The 22,155-nt window shown below is 48.5% G+C and overlaps 1 protein-coding gene across 1 annotated transcript; it reads left to right on the top strand.

Annotated features, from left to right (window-relative positions):
- The first annotated feature begins 11,250 nt into the window (after positions 1-11,250).
- LOC109738673 (putative E3 ubiquitin-protein ligase LIN-1) lies at positions 11,251-21,724 on the top strand. The gene is made up of 12 exons (XM_020297764.3): positions 11,251-12,085; positions 12,182-12,436; positions 17,558-17,646; positions 17,743-18,981; positions 19,067-19,211; positions 19,305-19,869; positions 19,972-20,096; positions 20,222-20,338; positions 20,424-20,555; positions 20,660-21,040; positions 21,140-21,388; positions 21,477-21,724. Exons 1-12 carry the CDS (start codon positions 11,264-11,266, stop codon positions 21,492-21,494), a joined length of 4,137 nt encoding a protein of 1,378 aa, XP_020153353.1. The 5' UTR covers positions 11,251-11,263; the 3' UTR covers positions 21,495-21,724.
- Positions 21,725-22,155: the final 431 nt, after the last annotated feature.

Below are 22,155 nucleotides of genomic sequence, written 5' to 3'. Positions count from 1 at the left end.
CTCAGGGGGAGCTGGCTGAGCGCAAATGTGAACTCATCCTGAAGCAGGCTGATATCGAGAAGGCCCAGGAGGTAGCGAATGCACAGGCCGCCCAGGACGAGGCTGCCCGGCAACAGCACCAGGCTCTGCTGGACTCCCAGGAGGAGGACCTTGCCACTCGTGAGGAGGCGCTCGCCCCCACACTCCGCGGCAAGGACGAGGAGGTTGAGAAGCTCGTCGCGCAGCGGACCCAGGAGCTGGAGCAGAGGCACAAGGATACACTCGATGCCCTGACCCTGGATCACGCCGGCAAGGTGAAGGAGCTGGAGCTAGAGTGGAATGAGCTGAAGAAAAATGTCTTGGAGCTGACAGAGGAGAAGGACACGGCCAACGGCGCTTTGGCGGATGCGCAGGCCGCGGTCCTCAGCAAGGCCGAGCTACTCTCCAAGGCCAACGACTCCATCAATGACCTGAAGCTGAAGCTGGATGGCTTGGAGGGGACGCTTTCGGAGGTCAGGTCCCGGGAGGAGACCCTAACCAAGGACCTGGAGGAGGAGAAACGGCAGCGGAGGGACGGCGCCACCGAGTACGAGGAGTACGCGAAGGGCATGAACCTCTGGATCGGCTGCCTCGTCGACGTCGCAGGGAAGCTCACTGCCCAGCTAGCCGTCATGGGCGTGCCGGACATCAAGCTCTCCGAGGACAGGAACATAAGCCCCAACGCCAGGCTGACCTTATTCTTCGAGCGCATCCTCGACGCCCTGGATCAGCTCCGCTCCAACCGGGCAACTTATCTGGCCAACGAGGCCCGGTGGCTCTGTCGGGGTGCCCTGACCAAGGTGGCGCTCTAGAACCCCACCGTCAACTTCGCCGACGCGTTGGAGAGCTTGCCGGAGGAGGCGGACCTCGCGGTGCTCAAGGAGCGTATCAAGCGACTGCGTCGACGAAGTCCAGAGGGTGGAGGGCCAGCGCCGGGACTAGGCACCCCGTTTCTCGTTGCCGCTGCGAGTTCAAGACCAAGACAATTTTATCTTAAGTTAGAACCGTAGCAACAATTGATGTAATATAACTCTGCAGTACTTTGAAATGATGCATGCTATTTTCCTGTTCGATCTTTCTTGGTATGTATGCCCTACGCTTAGTTGGACAGGCTTGCCGGCGCGTAAACCCAAGCCGCGGCGCTTTGAGGAGGATCCTTAGCGGCATGCCGGTGTGCTTGCTGCCGGACAAACCACCTTACCGCTCTCAACGCGGCCGCTTGAACTCTTGAGCGGACTCAAAACAGAACAAGGGCGTTGCCAATAGCGGATAGGCCACCCTGCCGATCTCAATGCGGCCGCTCGAACTGTTGAGCAGACTCGAAACACAACAAGGGTGTTACCAATAGCGGGAGGGTCCCATCGCGTGCAGGTTTTCCATACAAAGAGCGAGATCTTTCGAGGAGAATAACTTTATAAAAGAAAAGGGAATTACTCAAGGTTTTGTGCGACTTAGCTTTTTGCGGCCACGCAGATGATGGTTGCTTCTGCGGACGGCACCAGAGTGCGGCTGATTGCTGCCGCCTTCTCTTCTCGGGTCACCGCGACGAGGGAGTCAATAGGTTGGCTCTGAAACCGGACTTTCACAGCTTGCGCCCCCTACCTGGCGCGCCAAAGATGTCAGTGGAAACGACACCTATGGGATCACGGGGAATCCCTTCTACGGTCGGCGGGCGTGGGGCTGTGGAAGGAGCGGGTTTAAGAGATCAACACGGGAAATTTGTCCAGGTTCGGGCCACGAGTGACACGTAATACCCTACTCCTGCTCGCTTGTATTTATCTGGTGTTCTTGGACTAGCTACAAAGCGTGAAGGGTCCAAAAAGTCTGAATCCTCTCTCAGTATGTCGCGGGCCTCCTTTTATAGTCAAAGGGGCTGCCACAGTGGCACACAGGAGGTGGAAAGTTGTACAGTAGTCAAGTTTATCTCTGGCACCATTGGACAAAACGCATTAAATGCGCTACTTAAGTGTCCTCTTACTTTATCGGGGACGGTAACGAGGCCCGTCCCGTCCGCCACCGCTTCTCCTTGCTCCGACACGCGTCCAGGCCAACGAGGCATGCAGCGCCATGTAGGCTGGCTGGCTGCTGAGCTGGTGTGGTGGCAGGGTCTTCACGAAGATCTGCATGCCACCACGTAGGTGCTTGACTAGTTGGCCTAGGAGCCATGTACTGCCACGTGGGTACCTGCTTAGTTGGTGGGTCGGCCGCTGAGCTGGGGCGGCAAGGCCTTGCCGCGGTCTTGCTGATATTCCCGGCAAGGGTCTTGCCGGGGCCTCGTGGGTATCTTCGGTAGGAGCCTTGCCGGGGCTTCGTGGGCGTCCTCAGCAAGGATCCTCGTTGTCGCCTTGTCTTCTGGTTCTTATCTAGGCCTTGTAGGCCCTTTGTCTTCACAAAGATCTGCATGCCACCATGGAGGCGCCTCCCGAGCCTTGGCTCCAATGTAGTTGATGGCGTCGGAACTCTCAGGCTCAAGGGTGGTGGCCTCGTTGGTGTTGGGCAAGTTGCCCCGGCAAGGCTCTTGCGGGGCCATGAAGGCCGCCCCGGCAAGGGCCTTGCCGGGGGAGTTCACCTCGCCCTTCTGCTCTTCATGCTTCTGGTCTTGAGCGCTACTCTGGTAGTCTAGTGTCTTTGCTTCCTTTCCCTGCCCCGCTAAGTGTGGCCGTAGGTGCGGCTCTAACTGCCCGTGCACAAGTAAAGGGGTACAAAGGAGGGCCCCTTACTTTTGTACACCGACAGGAGCCCCCGGGCCTGGACCACACATAAGGGCAGAGCGTTGTTGGGCCAGGCCCAGAACGGTGCGCGGGCACGCGAGGCAGAGTTTTTACTGCAGTAACTCCCTCACCAGTTGCGCTTCCCCACAACCCATGTTGAATGCGTGACGTGGGGTTCGTGCGTGGGGCAGTTGCTGCACGCGTGCGTCACATCGTGGTAAATGGTAAAGAGGCGGCCCGCGCCTTCCCCATAAAAAGGAAAAACCGCAGGCGCGCTGCACATTTACCCTCTACGCCTTTTCCAATCTCGGAACCTCCGTTCCCCTCTTCTTCCTCAGGCAAAAGATTCGAAGCTCTCATCTCTGCTCGCCGCCGCCGTGCCCCCCATCGCTCTCGATTCTTCGCCCTCTCCCAGCCGCCATGGCACCCAAAACCAGCAAGGGCAAGGGAGCGGCCACAACTCCTTTGTGTTCTACTCGTGCATATCATCTACGCGTAGACCTGGCTCATGACGCCACTGTTGGGGAACGTTGCATGGAAAATAAAAAAATTCTATGCACACGCAATATTTATCCATGGAGATGCATAGCTACGAGAGGGGAGAGTGTGTCTACGTACCCTCGTAGACCGTTAAGCAGAAGCATTTATCAACACGGTTGATGTAGTCGTACACCTTCACGATCCGCCCGATCAAGTACCGAACATACGTCACCTCCGCGTTCAGCACACGTTCAACTTGTTGACGTCCACTCCTTGATCCAGCAAGACGGGAGAAGTAGTAGATGAGTTCCGGCAACACGACGGCATGGTGACGGTGGTGATGCAACTATCTCCCTAGGGCTTCGCCAAGCACTAGGAAAATATGACCGGGGATGAACTAGAGGGAGAGGGGCGCCGCACACGGCTTAGGAATCGTGGTGTGTGTTGCACCTCTCCCTCCACACATATATAGAGGTGGGGGAGGAGAGGAGGCAGCCTAGGGTGCCCCAAGGGGGCCTGCGGCTACCCTTGGCCCCTGCCCTAGCCGCGCGTTCCTGCCTTCTTAGGCGCGCGGGGGGAAGGCAGGAGGGGTGGCGCCCCACCCCCCCCCCCCTTTCCTTTCTCCCATGAGGAGGACATGGCAGGAGGGGCTAGCCCTCGCCCCTTTCCTTCCTATAGGATCGGCGGCCAGGTAGAGGGCGTGCCAGCCCCTTGTGGGCTGGTGTGTGCCTCCCCTTGGCCCATTAGGCCCATATACTCCCCGTAGGTCTCCCGGAACCCCTTCTGGTTACCCGATGGATACCCGATGCATTCCGAAACCTTTCCGGAGTCCAAACATCATCATCCTATATATCAATCTTTACCTCTGGACTATTTCGGAGCTCCTCGTCATCTCCGTGATCTCATCCGGGACTCGGAACAACATTCGGTCACCAAATCACATAACTCATATTATACTATATCGTCAACGAACGTTAAGCGTGCGGACCCTACGGGCTCGAGAATGATGTAGACATGACCGAGACACCTCTCCGGTCAATAACCAATAGCAGGACATGGATGCCCATATTGGTTCCTACATATTCTACGAAGATCTTTATCGGTCAAACCTTTATGACAACATACGTAGTTCTCTTTGTCTGTCGGTATGTTACTTGCCCAAGATTCGATCGTCGGTATCTCCATACCTAGTTCAATCTCATTACCAGCAAGTCTCTTTACTTGTTCTGTAATACACCATCTCGTAACTAACTTCTTAGTCACTTTGCTTGCAAGCTTCTTATGATGTGTATTGACGAGTTGGCCCAAAGATACCTCTTCGATACTCAGAGTGATAAATCCCAATCTCAATCCATGCCAACTCAACAGATACCTTTGGAGATACCTGTAGAGCATCTTTATGATCACCCAGTTACATTGTGACGTTTGATAGAACACAAGGCATTCCTCCGGTATCCGGGAGTTGCATGATCTTATGGTTGAAGAAATATGTATTTGACATTAAGAGAGCAATAGCAATAAACTAAATGATCATATGCTAAGCTAACGAATTGGTCTTATCCATCACATCATTCTCCTAATGATGTGATCCCGTTATCAAATGACAACTCATGTCTATGGTTAGGAAACCTTAACCATCTTTTGATCAACGAGCTAGTCTAGTAGAGGCTCACTAGGGACACAGTATTTGTGTATGTATCCACACATGTATTTAAGTTTCCGGTCAATACAATTCTAGCACGAATAATAAACCTTTATCATGAATAAGGAAATATAATAATAACAACTTTATTATTGCCTCTAGGGCATATTTCCATCACTAGCTAGTTCATGAGCTACTTGATTGCTATCTCTTTTACAATGGTCATTGTCGGTACTAAAACCGACAGATATCTGGTAGGGGGTCCCGTGCTGTGGATTTTGGAACGATGGTGAACAAGAGACAAGTGAGACAGTGTTTACCCAGGTTTGGGCCCTCACGGAGAGGTGAAACCCTACGTACTACTTGATAATATTGATGATGGAGTATCGAATACAGGTTGATCTACCTCGAGATCGTATGTTGTGTTCTAAACCCTAAGGCTAGTAATTGTGATTGTTTTTCTACGGACTAAACCCTCTAGTTCATATAGGCACCAGGGGTATCTAGGGTTAGACCTGGTCAGTTGCCAACTACGAGTAAACATGCCGACATCTGAAGCTATCATTGAAGCGTACCCCAAGTCTGAATACATGGTCGGTCTCCTATACGTGTGTCGTCTTTGGACCTTCCTGCAGTAGTGGCTGAATGCCTGCCACTAGGCTGTCCGCGCGGCCATGTAAGCCAGCCGGCACACGAGCCACGAGCTCCGCCCACAAGCATTGTGGATCCCACCAACAGGGTCGCCGCCCTGCATCCAGACACCCAGAGACCGTCCAAAGGAGTAGGCTTTGCATCGACCCACAAACCCCTACCAACGACGGAGGCGCCAGGGACCGGCTTGCCCTGGACAATGCCAGATCGGGGACTAGAAGGACCCAAGCTAGGGGAAAGGATGAGGAGAAGGATCGGAACATTCCACGACCGACGCCCCTGCGCTAGCGATGGGTGACCATCGCAGTCGGGGCCACTCACCCCTCCTACTAACCTCCCCGCCACCCCTGTGATGCCCCACCATGGACCCCGCTCCAGACCCACTAGCGAGGTGCACTGGGCCGGCCACAACCACCTTTGTCAAAGACGCCCTCTAGAAGAGCCAACCACGAGGTCAGCACTAACGACGCATCACAAAAACGCGCCGCCGTCAGGCCTTACTGCCCGCGACATGCCGTTATCCACATCAGGGTGAGCCAGACCTATCCACCGCCGCCTCCCAGCTCAATAGCTCCTGAATCCGCAAGCCCTAGGAGCAGCTAACCCATGCCGCGACATCACAAACAGGGGAGGGGGTGGAGCCCTGTCGTTGCGAGCACTGCAAGAGCTCTGCCCAATGGACACCTTCCAATGGCGGCGAGGAGGGAGAGGAGGCGGTGGTGGGCACGCGCATCGCGCATCGCACCAGCAAGGAGCGAGAGGATGAGTCCCCAAAGAGCCGCTCGATCGCATAGATCAGAAGGTGTACTCCCTCCATATTAATTGTCGTTGAAACAGATGTATCTAGATATATTTCAGTGCTAGATACATTCGTTTAAGCGACAACTAATATGGATTGGAAGAGGAGGATGCTGGAAAATGAACTACTCCATCGGTTTTCCAACCTTCTATGTGCACACATCAAATGATGTTTTCACGCTCCAATAAATATCCTAATCCGAAGTACTAACAAAAATCTTGCATCTGAAGGTATACTATTTTTTCGCGAATACACAAAGCTTGTGTATCATTTCATTGATAGAAGAAGTTAGAATGAGTACATGAGGAACAGCACATGACACGGACGCAACAGGCGTGAACATGGTGCCTTGAGCAGAGATACATGGAATGCTCGGCCCAGAAAAGAGGAAAACAGAGCTAGACTCGCCATCCTGAGAAGTAGTCCAGACCAACAACAAGACGACCAACAACTCCAGATCCCAATCCGAGGACACCACGAGCAAACAAGACACCGCCTTTATGAAAAAGAACGACACCAAGACGTCGTCACCGTCCGATCCGGATAACCGGACCTAGGGTTTGCCTGCTGCTCGAAGAACTAACAAAAATCTTGCAGCTGAAGGTACACTATGGTTGGTGACTTCGTTGTCCCGTTGTTTTCTCCATTTGCTCCAATTGGCGAGTCCTTCCCTTCGAAGGTTTTTGGTGAATGGTGACAATGACTGACAGCCACCCCCATCAAACATTTGTCACAATGATTGTAACAAAAATCCCACGTATTTAAGTAAGAAGATGATCCGATGGATAGGGACTGACTACGGGTCAGTCGATTGAAAATTTAATGTGGGTCAGTCGACTGACCCAAACCTGTTTCAGCCAACGAAACTATCTTTGTGCATCAAGGCTTAACTCGATCGCACGTGAAAAAATCAAGGCGAGCAGGCCGGCCACTGTCACGCGCGATATCAATTCGCTTCCGAGGAATTTGTACGCGCAGCGTTGAGCAGTGCACGTACACAACGTACGTACATATGTATCTGCACCAACACTGCAATTTTTTTATTTTTTTGAGATAAACCAACACTGCTAGCTAGCTACCTTCCTCTTCCTCATTTTCTTTCTTTCTTTTGGATCGGAGGACGGAGCCTTCAAGATGCATTTCACGTACTGTACATGACTAGCTGCAAAAAAGTATCGTACATCACTTTTTTTTGCGGGGATATCGTACATCACTTTAAGTATCTGTACGCACATGCACTTCCTCCCATCGATCGATGGTAGCTAAATTAAGGCATTTCAATCTAGTAACAACCCATGCATGTTAGTCGATTGAAAATAAAATTTGGGTTAGTTGACTGACGCAAATTAAAACAAATAGTGAAAAAACTTCATACAATTTACACATAAATTGTATTTTTAACATGCAAGAAAGCACATATAATAATTGAAAGAAAATAAAATAGAACTAAAACTAAACCAAAATTTGCACACAATTTACAAAGAAATTGCACTTCTTAAATATGCAAGAATAAGCACATAATAGTGTAATTTCTAAAAAAATAGGTTTTCTAATAGGAAACGAATTGGTGGCTTTGGTACTGCCCTTATAGAAATAATACTAAATAAAATAATAAATTTTTCTAAGGAAAAATGAATTAGTGACATTGGTATTACCATTTAAGAAGAAAAAAGAAAAGAAAAAGTAATGACAAAATTTGCACAAAATTTATACAAAAATTGCGTGTTTTATAATATGTAAGAATAAGTGTATAATGGTGCAATTTCCGTGAAAAGGAAGTTTCCTTAGAAGAAATAGATTAGTGGCTCTGTATTACCCTTAAAGAATAAAGAAAATAAAATGAAAAGTAAAACAAAATCAAAATAATGAAGTTTTTCTAAGGAAGAATGAATTAGTGGCATTGTTATTACCCTTCCAGAAGAAAGAAAATGAAAACAATTGCACATAATTTACACATAAATTGCACTTTTCGTAATATGAGAGAATAATCTTATAATAGTGAAATTTTCGCCAAAAGAAAATTTTCTAAGAAAGAATTAAAGAAGAAAGACAATAAACCAAAAACTAAAAACTAAAACTAAATAAGAATGATGATTTTTCACAGTTTATTATAATTTACACTCATTTGTGTAATACTCCATCCGTTCCTAAATATAAGTCTTTATAGAGATTTCACTATGGACTACATACGAAGCAAAATGAGTGAATCTACACTATAAAATGCATCTACATACATCCGTATGTGCTTCATAGTGGAATCTCTCCAAAGACTTATATTTAGGAACGGAGGGAGTACTTGTGTCTATACATTCATATAAAAACAACCCGACCAGAAAAATAAAAAGCAAAATAAAAAACACACACAAATGTCAAAAATTAATTTGAACCATATCTAGTATCAATGGTACATCCCAATCTCACACATATGCATGACACACAACACACGCGCGACATAAAAAACTAACATGCAGAAAAAGAAAAGATAAAAAAAGGTGCAACGTATACATGCATGAAGGCATGGCACCGCATGTAGCCATGCATACAGCTAGTCAAAGGCAATCTTGCATGCATGCATGTTCCGAGTAAAAAGAAAATCGTCTGAACCAAAGCGAAAAAGTCAGGCGACTGTTATGTAGCTAAACTGTTAGCCTTGTGCCTAACCTCAAGCAAGTTGCACCCCTACACCATCAACCGAGCCCACCACCACACCCACTCAGAAACAAAATGAATAATGAAAAAACTTGCACACAATATGTACAGAAATTATTGTTTTTATAATATACAAGAATAAACACATGTTAGTGGAACTTTTACAAAAAAGTTGTTTTCTCAAAAGAAATGAATTAGTGGAGTTGACAATGCCCTTAAAGAAGAAAGAGAAAAATAGAAACAAAAAAATTCATAATAATGAAGTCTTCTAAGCTAAAATGAATCATTGGCATTTAATACTACCCTTGAAGAAGAAAGAAAATAAAAAAAATCTGAACGTTGACAGTACCCTTTAAGAAGAAAGGCAATAAAAAACAAGTAATGGCAATATTTGCACGCAATTTACACAAAAATTGCGCTTTGCTATATTATGCAAAAAATAAATGTATTACTGTTAAAGAAAGAAAATGGAATACAATTAAAATTAAAATGATTTTCTAGGGAAGATTGAAACCCTTTAAGAAGAAAGAAAATAAAAAAACAACAACAAAACAAAAATAATGATGTTTTCTAGGGAAGAATGAAACTATTTAAGAAGAAAGAAAATAAAAAATAAAAATAAAATAATGAAGTTTTCTATGGAAGAATGAAACCCTTTAAGAAAACAAAATACAAAAACTAAAACTAAAACAAAAGAATAAAGTTTTCTATGTAAGAATGAATCCCTTTAAGAAGAAAGAAAATATAAAAAACAAAACGAAATACTGAATAGGGGAAAATGAAACCCCTTAAGAAGAAAGAAAATTAAAAAATAACTTGCACACAAGTATGCCTTGAAATTGCACTTCTGCAATATGCCAAAAATAAGCATATACAGTGCAATTTTTGCTCTCTACTATAATATACACACATGGTGTATACTTGCGTGTATACTTACTTACAAACACAAAATTAAAAGTAAATTTTTCTAAAGAAATGAAGTATAGTGGCATTCGTACCACCCTTTAAGAAGAAAGGAATTCAAAAATAATAATGATGCAATTTGCACACAATTTACACATAAATTGCAGTTTTTTAGTTATCTAAGAATAAACATATAATACTAAATTTTACATAAAAACAAAGTTTTTAAACAAGGAACGAATAAGTGGCATTGGTATTGTCCTTGAAAACAGGAAATGAATTAAAAACTAAACATGGTAAAACAAATAAAGTTTTCTAAGAGGGAATAAATTAGCGACATTGGTATTACTCTTAAGAAGAAAGAAAATAAAGAAAAAACTTGCACACAACTTTGCAATGAAATTGCAACTTTTATAATATGCAGCGAATACACATATAATAATGCAACTTTAGTAGTCTAGTATAATTTACACACATATTGTATAGTTCTTTCATGCATGCATACATACAATAATAGAAAAATGTATTTAATTAGCAAAAAAAATAGCACAAAACAATTAGCATTGGTATTACCTCTAAAGAATAAAGAAAATAAAAAATAAAAAAATCACAAAATTAGCACAAAATTCACTTTTTGTAATACGTAGAATAAATATATAAGTGTGAAGTCTCTGTGCTGTAATGTAATTTGTACATGTAGTACTTGCATGTATACATTTTCACGCACTCAACATCCAAAAATACACGTAAAGGAAAAAACTCAACTGAAAAATAAAAAATCTGCACATGCAAAAAACAAAAGCAAACACATGAAAAAACAGCATGCACGCACGAAATTCAGCCCAAGAACGAAATCGATTGATTCAAAATAGGTGTCAATCAAATCCAAACAGCCCAATACCACCAGCAAAACATGACAGAAAAAGGAAAACCTACACAAAATTTAAAGCACAATCCAAGGGCCAGAAAATCGATTGACCACAAGATAAAAATTCAGCTGACTGAAATCTAGCTAAATTGCTGTCAAAAAGAAGAGAAGATGATTTGACTTTCTCGCTACTGTCAAAGGTTTAGCAACTCCAAAACGGTCCTTTTCGCGCGACAAACGGCCCGTCTCTCTGACTCTCTCCACGCGTCGCGCCGTTGCGCGCTAGCTGCCGACCGCTGCCGGCCGGGAACCGAGCCCGACCCAGTCCTCCTCCCGCCATAATTTAAATCCCACAGGACGCCAAATCCCCATACTACCCCTCCTCCTCTATCCCACCAACAAAGAACACGTGCCCTTTTCGGCCATTTCGTCCTCTCCGTCGCGTGCTTTCGAATCCAAGATTATCGAAACAAAACCATCCCCATCACCGAGTGTCCTGCTCAGCGCGGGCGGCACGGCACGCGACGCGAGAGTAGGCAAGCATGGCAGGGCCTACGCCGACGTACTCCGCCGTCGTGGCGCACGCCTCGGCGTTCCTCGCGGAGCTCATCGCCGACCCGCTCCTCCGGCGCCACCTCCTCTCCGCCGCAGCCGCCGCGGACGGCGGCGGGGGCCAGCACACTGCCGCGACGCTCCAGGCGCTGTCGCTCATATCGGATGCGCTGGACACGGTCCCTTCCGCCTCGCCGTCGCCGTCGTCGCTCCGGGCCGCCGAGCGGCTGCTGCTGTCCCTCCCCGCGGCCACCCCGCTCTCCTGCCTCCTCTCCGCTATCTCGTCGGCAGCGCGACGACGCGGCGGGGCGCCTTCCGCCGCGTCCGCCGTGCTCGACCTCTTCGTCCTCGACCCCGCGCTTGCGCGCCACGAGCTCGCGCCCGCGGCATTCGAGGCGCTCTTCGCGCCGCGCCTCCTCGCCGTCATGCGGCACTTCGCCACGCGCCGCGCGTCGGCCGTCGCCGCGGTGGCTTCCGCGGCGCAGGGCGACGAGGAAAGATCCGACGAGACAGTGGCGCTGTCGGCGATGAGGGTGCTGTCGCTGATGAGCGGCGCCCAGGCGCACGAGATGAGGGGCCTGGAGCGCGAGTACGAGATGGTGCTGGACGTGAACTGCAAGGCCTACGCGCTCTACCTAAAGAAGATCCTCGAAGCCGGCGAGGCGCCAAGGATGACGCCGCCGCCTCCTCCCCCAGAGCTTGTATTCACCGTCGGACAGCACGCCGACGAGTACGAGAACACCGGCTACGAGGAAGCCTCGACGGACGCCGACGATGGGGCCGTCAGTTCGCAGAATGGCGTACGGAATAATGTAAGTCTCGATAGACCGTTCTTTCCATGCATTTCAGCGTGCTCAACGGAGTAGTCCAGACTCCAGAGTCACAGCAGGTTTCCGGTGATTTTGTAGCCGATGTGGGCGGAGGCGGAGGGCGACATGTACCCGCGGCAGGGCAGCGTCAAGGGTCGGAGAGAAATGATGAGGCCGCCGAGCCTGTACCCGCAGCGCGTGGCTCCGCACCTCATAGTTCAGCAGCAGAAGAAGCAGCCGCCACAGGTGGGCAGAGGAAGCCCGGCGTCCAGACTCCGGGCCGGGTACTCGCCTGCCACGGCTTCCGACGAAAGCACGGAAGATTCTTCATCCGAGCTCTACACCGGAAAACAGGTGTGTGTTTGTGTGCTGTATACGTATAGCTGCATCTGCATGTGAACCTTTTTTTAGATGTACCTGTATCTGAACCTTGACACGGACTGAAACTTAAAGAAGTTCTTTTAAGCCCAAACTAGAGAGGTGTTTTATTGGATCCCTAGTCCGAAACCAGAGAAGTTCATTGGTGCTCAGCTCTAGTCATTTTCTTATGAATCGGAGTCCCCAAAAAGATTAGCAGTGCACATCCCAGTTCGTGATTAGTTAGGATATGCGGTGGTTTATAATAATTAAACATGGATGCCGGCTTACAAGTAAAAATATGAACTTTGAATTAGGCAACTTAGACCCGTTTGTAAGTTTATGATAACCCCATTTAAATAACTAGACTAGACTTGGTCTTACTTACTCTAATAAGATGACATTTTTTGTCTACATTCTTACTTACCTTCTTCACAAGTCACAACACATTAGAAACCAAGTTCGTCACAATTTAACAACCTGAAACTAAACAATAAGAGCGATTGGATAAATGGTCTGGATTCTATAGATTAATAAAACTAGTGTTTTCGTAATTAGCACATAGGTACTCCTATCAATGCGCTGAAACCAATTAATTCTTACTACCCCAGTTCGTATATAAAAGGTGTGTTCATATTGGTATTTCTAGGGGTTTTCACTAGAAAATTATGAAATTTAAATATTTATCAATCAAAATGTTTATTTGTATAGAATAAGTTAAGGTTTGACGACACGCTTTCTAGGAATTCATTGAATGGAGGCATTGAAAAACAAGGAGATATGTTGCATATGTTCCTGATGAGTTGTGATGACCCCATTCGCCAAAAATTAATAATTGATAGCCTGGTTTAGATTTAATCGGTTTTACATGTTTAAAAAACTAGATGATACAACACACGTTGTTGCGGGAATATTTTGCAACATATTTCAATGTGATTCGTTGTATGAAACATGAATATTTAAAGTAATAATATAAAAGGCTAAAACTAAAAATACATATAATTTATTATGTCTGAGTACTATATAGTTGTAAAATATTTATTACATACAAATAACATAACAGAACAGAATGAAAATTCTCATGTATGTTTGCATGTTGAGATGAGTCTTTTTCTTCATGCATGTTTCATGATGAAGTGACATGCTTGAATGTTGAGAGACATATGGTAGTGGAGGTGGGCATTTTCTCATGCATGTTGTGCGATGATGTGGCATGCTTGCATGTTGAGAGAAAATAGTTAGTGGGGGCTAGCTATTTTGATACTAGATGATGCCCCGCGCGTTGCTGTGGAACCTTGTTAAAAAATATGGCTAAGTGGTGGAAGACTAAAGTTAATGCAAAAAGAAAATATAAAAATGTCTTACATGACTTAATTCCCTGGAAAAAAAAAGTCATGCATGAGGTGGTATCCTTTGCATGAAGAGAATAAAAAAAAGTAACTTATGACTACATACATGCATGACTTGGTGATGTGGCATTGTTGCATGGAGAGAAAAATTAGGTAGTGGGTTGTAGCTATTTAAGAATAAAAAAGATGGCTGAGTGGTGGAAGACTAAAGTTAATGCAGAAAGCAAATATAAAAATGTCTTACATGACTTAATTCCCCGGAAAAAAGTCATGCATGAGGTGGTATGCTTTGCATGAAGAGATTAACGAAAAAAGTAACTTATGACTAAGTACATGACTTGGTGATGTGGCATTGTTGCATGGAGAGAAAAATTAGGTAGTAGATTGTAGCTATTTAAGAATAGAGGGTACAAGATGAGTTAACCTTTTTATGGTACAATCTGCATTAAAAAAAAGCTTTGCGACAAGTGTTGTGATTTAGTTTTGTAAATTTCAGTAGTAAGTTAGATTGTAGTTTTATTCGCTGAACATTGTGGTAATGTCATGTTGCCAAAATTATCTATATATCAACATAAAAATAAGTTTAGAATAACACAATTCAACAATGTAAATAAGTATAGGAGAACCTAAAGCTAGGATGAATATCTAGATGAAAAACCATAAATATAATGACTGGTTTGCTATTTCTGAGTCGTTTGAGACCGTTACAACTGCCCTTCTTCTTTTGAAACTGAAACTGCAAAAATAGCTACTTATTTTTTGCAAACGAACCAACACTCACAATCACTACGAACCAGCACTCACAGTCATAACTAGAAAAAAAATATTCGTTCACGGATTTTGAAGTACCCCCTCCGTTCCTGAATATAAGACCTTTTGGGAGCTTAATTTCAACAGCCAAAATAGACGGTGGTATGAACGGCTACCATATTGCAATCCTGGAAATTATTGCAGTGGAAACTTCCAGATATCCAATCCTGACTAGTAAAGATGTGTGACTGAGATGTAACAAAATTTAAGATAATTCGTGAACAAATAGTCACTTGGAAACATCCAACCATCCTCATCTTCTTAGGCCATCTACAAACGTGTGCCCTAACACCAGGCGGTGGGATTGTTTTCCTGCTCACTATGTGGGATTCCTATCAAAAACATGATATTGCCTAGCATCGAAGGAAACGGAGTCACCAGGCGCCCCATCCTTTGTCCTTACACAAGTCAAAATTAATTGGTTGCGGGGACTTATCCTTAGCGCCAGAAAAAACTAATTTCCCGATAATATCCGCCGAGGCTTCTTCAACTAACTAGCGGTTTATCTGCATTTTTTCGGATGCTAGGTCGGCTCGGCATTGAATAGAACGAATTTGCAATTTGAGTTTATTTTTATATTTTTTCACAATTGCTATATGTTTAATTGGATTTGCAATTCAGTCTTGCTAAGTCTCAGTCGATGCCACATTTGTGAAATCTTACATTGAGATCCGCGCATTTGTTTTCTCTTTTGTATGCTATGTCACTTGGTTGAGACTGCTTAAATCTCAATCGATTTAGACCTAGCCACTGTTGGAAATATGAGCAAATTACTACGAGATTTAATCCGAATAAACAGAAGATAAATCATGACCGCAATAGCAGAGATTAAACTAATCATACAAACTAGCATAGTAGATGAACAGATCGCATCTAGGGCACATACTAGATACATGAATTCAACCATGATCTCGAACAGGAAGGATAGAATCACATACAGTGCAGCGGGAGCAGCACCGCCGGCGTTGACGTTGTCGCCCATGTCGTCGAGGATGAGGTTGCCGAGGTCGGGGAAAAAGTCGTCGTTGGCGAAGTCGTCGCTGCCAGCAGTCGCGCGAGTGCGCTCCCCAAAAACCTGATCGTCCCTCTCCCGTACAGGATCACGAGAGGCGGGGTTCCGGAGGCCTGTTGTCCCTTCTCCCGGTGCATGCCGAAAGGAGGGATGGAGAAGACTTGCTTGGCGGCGCAGTGATCTGGAACGGTGGTGCGAAACCATACGAAGCGGCTAGGGTAGACGTCTCCCTGACTATATAGTGCGGGTCGGGTAGGTCGTGGGAGTAAACCCCACGTCCGAGTCATCACGATCCAAAAGAATCGGAAACGGTTCAATAATTAACGCATCCGTTAATTATTAATTAATGACTCATTAATTTTTTTCGAGCAGCAAAAATATAGACAACGTGCATAGCTCGGCTCGGCTCAATCCCGCAACCCGCTTCGTGACGAGGCGTGGCGAGGCGAGCGAGGAGAAGGAGCGCACGTGTAGGTCTCCTCTTCTCATGCTCATACAAGTAGTAGAAGAGCTCACCTTATAAAAAGGTGCAACTCTCCCTCAACTTTCATGGTGGGACTAAACTCTAGTCTCACTCACTCCACTCACATGTGTGCATGAATGGGCCAAGAGAATTTTAGAATTTTAGTTGGGCTTTGGGCCAAAGGCCTGCTAGCAAAATTCCAACATCCACACCCTTTGCAATTTGAGTTTTTCTATTCATCATATGTCACTTATTTATCCGTGTAACATTGGAAAGAACAATGCTATGGTAATATTTCAATTTGTTTTGGACGCTGATAACTGCCACATGTGTGGTATATTCGACATGCACCCACACATGGTGTGTGGTGTGAGCCGAAGGCAGCCCACACGGGCTATGTGTGGGTGGACATTAGAATTGCCCACACGTGTGGGCGCGGCTACTTCGTGCCACACGCCCAAGAAATACTACTCATCTCCACCCCGCGCGTGTGGCATGAAGCAAAAATGCCCACACGTCCTGGCGTAGCTACGTTAGATGCCCCGCGGGATGACGTTTTAGTTGCCATCCTGGTTGGCAGATGTAGTTATCCGGGATGGCAAGTGTAGTTGTAAAAGCATGGCAACTCTACCTGTTTTGGTTAACTATAGTTGCCATGTCTAATTTATGGTAATTGCCGCATGTAATCAAACCGTAGTTGCCGTGTGTGATTAACTACTTGCCACATATGGTCAAACAGTAGTTGCCATGTGTGTTTACCTAGTTGTCATGTGTGATCCAACCATAGTTGCCATGTATTGTTAATCACAGTTGCCATGTGTGTTTATCTGGTTGCCACGTACGCGCAACTGCAGTTGCCGTAGCAAAAGAATCACAGTTGCCATATGTGTACCGAGTTGCCACATTCACGTAACTGCAGTTGCCATCCACAACGTAGGAGTGTCGTGTGGGACGAAAAGCAGTTCGCCCACACGCGCATGACCTAGGTGGTGGGTGTGTGGGTAGAAACTAGTTCGCTCACACAGCACAGCTGGCAAACAACGTGGTGCGGGCGTGTGGGCAAACTCTCCAATGCCCACACACCAGCCCCGTCCTACGTGGCACAGAAAATCAACCTTTTCATGCCAAGATTCGTGTAAAAGGCACTGGACGACGATCCAAGCGTGTTGGCGAGTTGGGAAACGCCCACACGTGTGGGCGTTAGTGTTTCCCTTTGTTTTTTCTCTCTCTCTGGTAGTCATTTATGGAAAATTTAAGACAGCTGAGGAACTATCAAAAGCGTAGCCTAAACAATTGGCTCTTTTCAAATTATGGAATTGAGTTCTTAACTTTTCTAAAAGGAGGTTCAATAAAAGAAGGGATGTATAAATTACGGTACTAGCTAGTTTCTACTACTTGGAGCTGGAGGGATGGAAGAACACAACCCTGGTTTGTTTCTCATCGCTCCAAAGCTGAGTTCCCAATGCTGTTGCCTTGTCTCTTAGGAAAAGCAAGCGGCGTCCCCACTGTCGAAGCCACGCAGAGCTCAGCCACGCGCCAACGACGGCGCCCGCCCCTCTCCGGAGCCCTCGAGGTAACCATTTCGATCGCTTCCAGAAACAGCATTCCACCAACCTAGATTGCATCGATGGTATTGATCGAGACATGCGCTGATTTTGAATACATACAGGTCCCCGATGGGCGGCGACGCCGAGCTGTCGCGGCATCAGCAGCAGCAGGCGGCGACGACGCCCAAGGACTTCGTGTGCCCGATCACCAGCCAGGTCTTCGACGACCCCGTCACGCTCGAGACCGGCCAGACGTACGAGCGCCGCGCCATACAGGAGTGGCTCGACCGCGGCAACGCCACCTGCCCCATCACGCGCCAGCACCTCCACGGCGGCAGCCTCCCCAAGACCAACTACGTCCTCAAGCGCCTCATCGCCGGCTGGCGCGAGCAGAGCCCGCCCGCCACGCCGATCACGCCTCCCACGCCCGCCACGCCCGCGGTGCCGAGAACACCGGCGACCGCGAAGATGGAGAGCCCGGCCCCCGCGTTCAAGATCAACTCGCCGTCCCCGGACGCCACCGGCAGCCAGGCGAGCGCGCCGTCGCCGACCAGCGTCATCGTGCAGGCCACCGTGGAGAGCGCCGTCGGCGAGCTCCGCGCTGCGGTGTCCTGCCTCTGCACGTCCGAGGAGCTGGCCGAGTCGGAGAAGTCGGTGCTCAGGATCGAGCGGCTCTGGCGCGAGGCCGGCGCCGCCGAGCAGGCCTTCTTCTCCGCGCTGGCCAAGCCCGCCGTCATCAACGGCTTCGTGGAGATCCTCTTCAACTCCGTCAGCGCGCAGGTGCTGCAGGTGGCCGTCTTCCTCCTCGCCGAGCTCGCCTCCCGCGACGACGGCGTCGTGCAGACGCTCACGCGGGTGGACACCGACGTGGACTGCCTGGTCGCCCTGTTCAAGAAAGGGCTCGTCGAGGCCGTCGTGCTCATCTTCCTCCTGTCTCCTTCCGTGGAGCAGCTCGTCGAGATGGACATGGGCGAAGCGCTGGTGGCCACCATCCGGCGAGCCGATGAGGCAGACGCGCTCAACATGTGCGTCAAGCCCAAGTCCGCGTCTGTGATCCTCCTCAGCCAGATTCTCTCAGAGTCAGGCGTCGGCCGGGAGAGCACGCCGCCGGTGCCGAGGTCCTCTCTGGTGTCTGAGAGGTTCGTGAGGAGCACGGCGCTGGTCTTAGAGGCCGAGCAGGTGGAGGTGAGGGTGGCCGCAATGAGGATCCTGATGCGATGCATCGCGGAAGACGGCCACTGCCGGAGCAGCATCGTGGAGAAGCTGGCGGTGGGCGCCGTCCTAGACGCCTTCCACGTCGTCGGCGACGCCGACAAGTTCGAAATCGTGCGGTTCCTCTCCGAGCTTCTGAAGCTGAAAAAGTAACGAAATCAAACTCCACATTCTTCCCACGCTTTCTAAGTGCTGACTTGTCGACCCCAGGCATAACCGTTATTCGGACTGCAGGCGATCGACCGCGGAACGTGTGCTTCGGGCGATCAAAGAGGGGAGCTCCTTCAGCATGATGCACACGCTCCTCGTGTATCTGCAGTCCACCACGCCGGAGCAGAGCCCCGTCGTCGCCGGGCTTCTTCTTCAGCTCGATCTCTTGGTGAGCTGAGCACAGTATAATTTATTCAGATCAGCCTACAGAACGATTCATATATAGCTCTTCTGAATCCAAATAATTTGATGTGATCGTCAGGTGGAGCCGAGGAAGATAAGCATGTACCGCGAGGAGGCGATGGACAGCCTCGTGCAGTGCCTCAAGAACTCGGATTTCCCGAGGAGCCAGCTCCTGGCCGCCGAGACCATCATGAACCTCCCCGGAAAGTTCTCGTCGTCCGGGCGGCCGCTCGCCAGGTCGGCCCTGCTGAAGCTCGCAAGGGTGAAGGAGAGGTACCGGCAGTCGCAGGAGCTGAGCGTCGTTCGTGGCACCGACGGCGCCGAGGACGACGCGGCCGGGGAGGAGAAAGCGGCGTCGGAGTGGGAGAGGAAGACGGCGTACGCGCTGGTGAGCCACGAGTTCGGGCTGGTGCTGGAGGCCCTGTCCGAGTGCCTGGAAAGCAAGAACGCGGAGCTGTTCGCGGCGAGCCTCGTGTGCGCGGCATGGCTCGTCCACATGCTGTCCTTCCTCCCGGACACTGGCGTGCTCGGCGCCGCGCGGGTCTGCCTGCTCCGGCAGCTCGTGCTCGTTCTCAGGTCCGCCAAGCACGGCAGCGACCGCGCCCTCGCCATGGTCGCGCTGAGGAGCTTCATGAACGACCGCGGTTGGTTACTGGCTGCTCAACTATCATTCTGCCGAGAAGTTGTAAATTAAAATACTTCTCTCGTCTCTGATTTATGCTCCAAAACTTGTGACATTGTTTCAGAGGGAATGCAAGACATCACGACGTACATCAAGGACGTGCTCAGGACCCTGAGGGAGCTGAAGAAATCGTCCGGCCTCGCGTTCGAGATGCTGAAGCTGCTGTCAGATGGCCAGGAGTCCAGCATCGTAAGGCTCAGCATTTACCATCAATCCGAATAAATTCACAAAAAAAATCCAAATTCACAAAAGTTGTACTACTACATACTACAGGATTTATGTTTGCTGAAGAATGTTTCTTGTTCTTGTGGCAGGATATGTGGAACCACAAGGAGCTTAACAATGCCGATTGCAGCTCGAACGGCGAGGTCACGTCGATCGTTTACTACAAGAGCTACATCTTCTCCGGGCACTCTGATGGAACACTAAAGGTTGCTCTTCCAAAATGTTCATGCTTACAGTTACAGGTCATTACTATAAGTTTCATTTTCTGAAGTCTGAAAAATTCACATTCAGGTCTGGGAGGGAAGCGAGAACATCCTTCGCCTCGTCCAGGAGTCCCAGGAGCACACGAAAGCAATCACCAGCCTGTCAATCCTGCCTTCGGAGGAGAAGCTCTACAGCGGATCCATGGACAGAACCATCAGGGTAACAACATACCATGTTCCTTTCTTCGCGTGATCGAGGAAAGTTAATTAATTACAACGTGCAAAGTTCAGAATGAAACCCGTTGGTGGTGCGTACATGGGCAGGTGTGGCAGTTCCGGGACGGCCTCCGGTGCGCGGAGGTGTACGACACGCGGGACCCGGTGCAGAACCTGGCGGTGGCGAGCGCCATGGCCTGCTTCGTGCCGCAGGGCGCCGGCGTGAAGACGCTGAGCTGGAACGGCGGCACGCCCAAGGTGCTGAACCCGAGCAAGTCCGTGCGGTCCATGGCGCTGGTGCACGGCAAGCTCTTCTGCGGCTGCAACGACGGCAGCATCCAGGAGATCGACCTGGCCAGCGGGACGCTGGGCGTCATCCAGCCGGGGAACAAGAGGATCCTCGGCAAGTCCAACCCGGTCTACTCCCTGCAGGTCCACGACGGGCTGCTCTACACCGGGAGCACCCCGCTCGATGGCGCGTCGGTCAAGGTGCTAAATTGCTACATGAATTCGATCGAGAGACGAATCTATCTTGGTGTGATGTTGTGTGAGGATTTTCTGACGACGGTTGTTGCTGGCTGGGTGCAGATATGGAACAGCTCGAACTACAACCTGGTTGGATCGATACCGTCGGCGGCGGAGGTGCGGTCGCTGGTGGTGAGCGCGGACCTGGTGTACCTCGGCTCCAGGAACGGCGCCGTGGAGATCTGGTCCAGGGAAAAGCTCATCAAGATCGGCGCCCTTCAGGCCGGCGGCGCCGGCTGCCGCGTCCAGTGCATGGCGGTGGACGCCGACGGGGACGTCCTCGTCGTCGGAACGTCTGACGGCAAAATTCAGGTCAGGGTCGTGGTCTTACTATTTTTTTAGCCAATAATGCATGAAGGCTGTTCTTATACTGAGAGTTCCGTTCTTTTTCTGTCCACAGGCTTGGGGATTGACTTGAGCAGAGATATGCAGATTGTCGCGTACAGGGTGGGGATGACGGAATAAGTGACCTATCTTTGTGCAGAATGGTGACCAGAAATGGGGATGTACAGATAAAAATGGCATATACCTGTAATTTGAATGTAACTATTTTGGCATGCTTTTGCAAGGACTGCAAAGTGTACATAACTGTCATGCCCTTTTCTGGATTCAGAAGAGAATTTCGTAGTTTGGGTTTGGGAAAGTAAATCATGAAAGCTGGAATTATCACTATAAGATATAGGGTTTATGTTTGCGAAAAAAAAAATAGGGTTTATGTTTGAGATAATTTTCAGCAAATGTGATCCGATCACAATAAGCGGAGCTGTCTTATATCGCCCAGCTGACAACGATAGAAAATGGCGCATCAAGTGAATCAATCCACCGGAGGAGAACGTTACTTGGGAAGACGCAGCCTTCATTCAAAAGGTCTTTCCTGATTTCCAGCCTTAAGGGCAAGTCTGTTCTCAACAGGGGGGAATTGTCAGGACAGCGACAAGATCAGGATAAGACACTGGAGTCAGATTGTCGGAAGCATCACAGTCGTCGATCTGCGATCCGACGAGCTGGCAGCCGTTACCTGATAGCCGCAGATCTCATGATGGACGATCATCTTCAATGCGCGTTTTACTTTAAGATTT

This window comes from Aegilops tauschii, chromosome 3 (genome assembly GCF_002575655.3).
Source record: "Aegilops tauschii subsp. strangulata cultivar AL8/78 chromosome 3, Aet v6.0, whole genome shotgun sequence".
Classification (NCBI taxonomy): Eukaryota; Viridiplantae; Streptophyta; class Magnoliopsida; order Poales; family Poaceae; genus Aegilops; species Aegilops tauschii.
The sequence above is the reverse complement of the archived record's forward strand: the minus strand, read 5'-3'. Positions and strand labels throughout refer to the sequence as shown.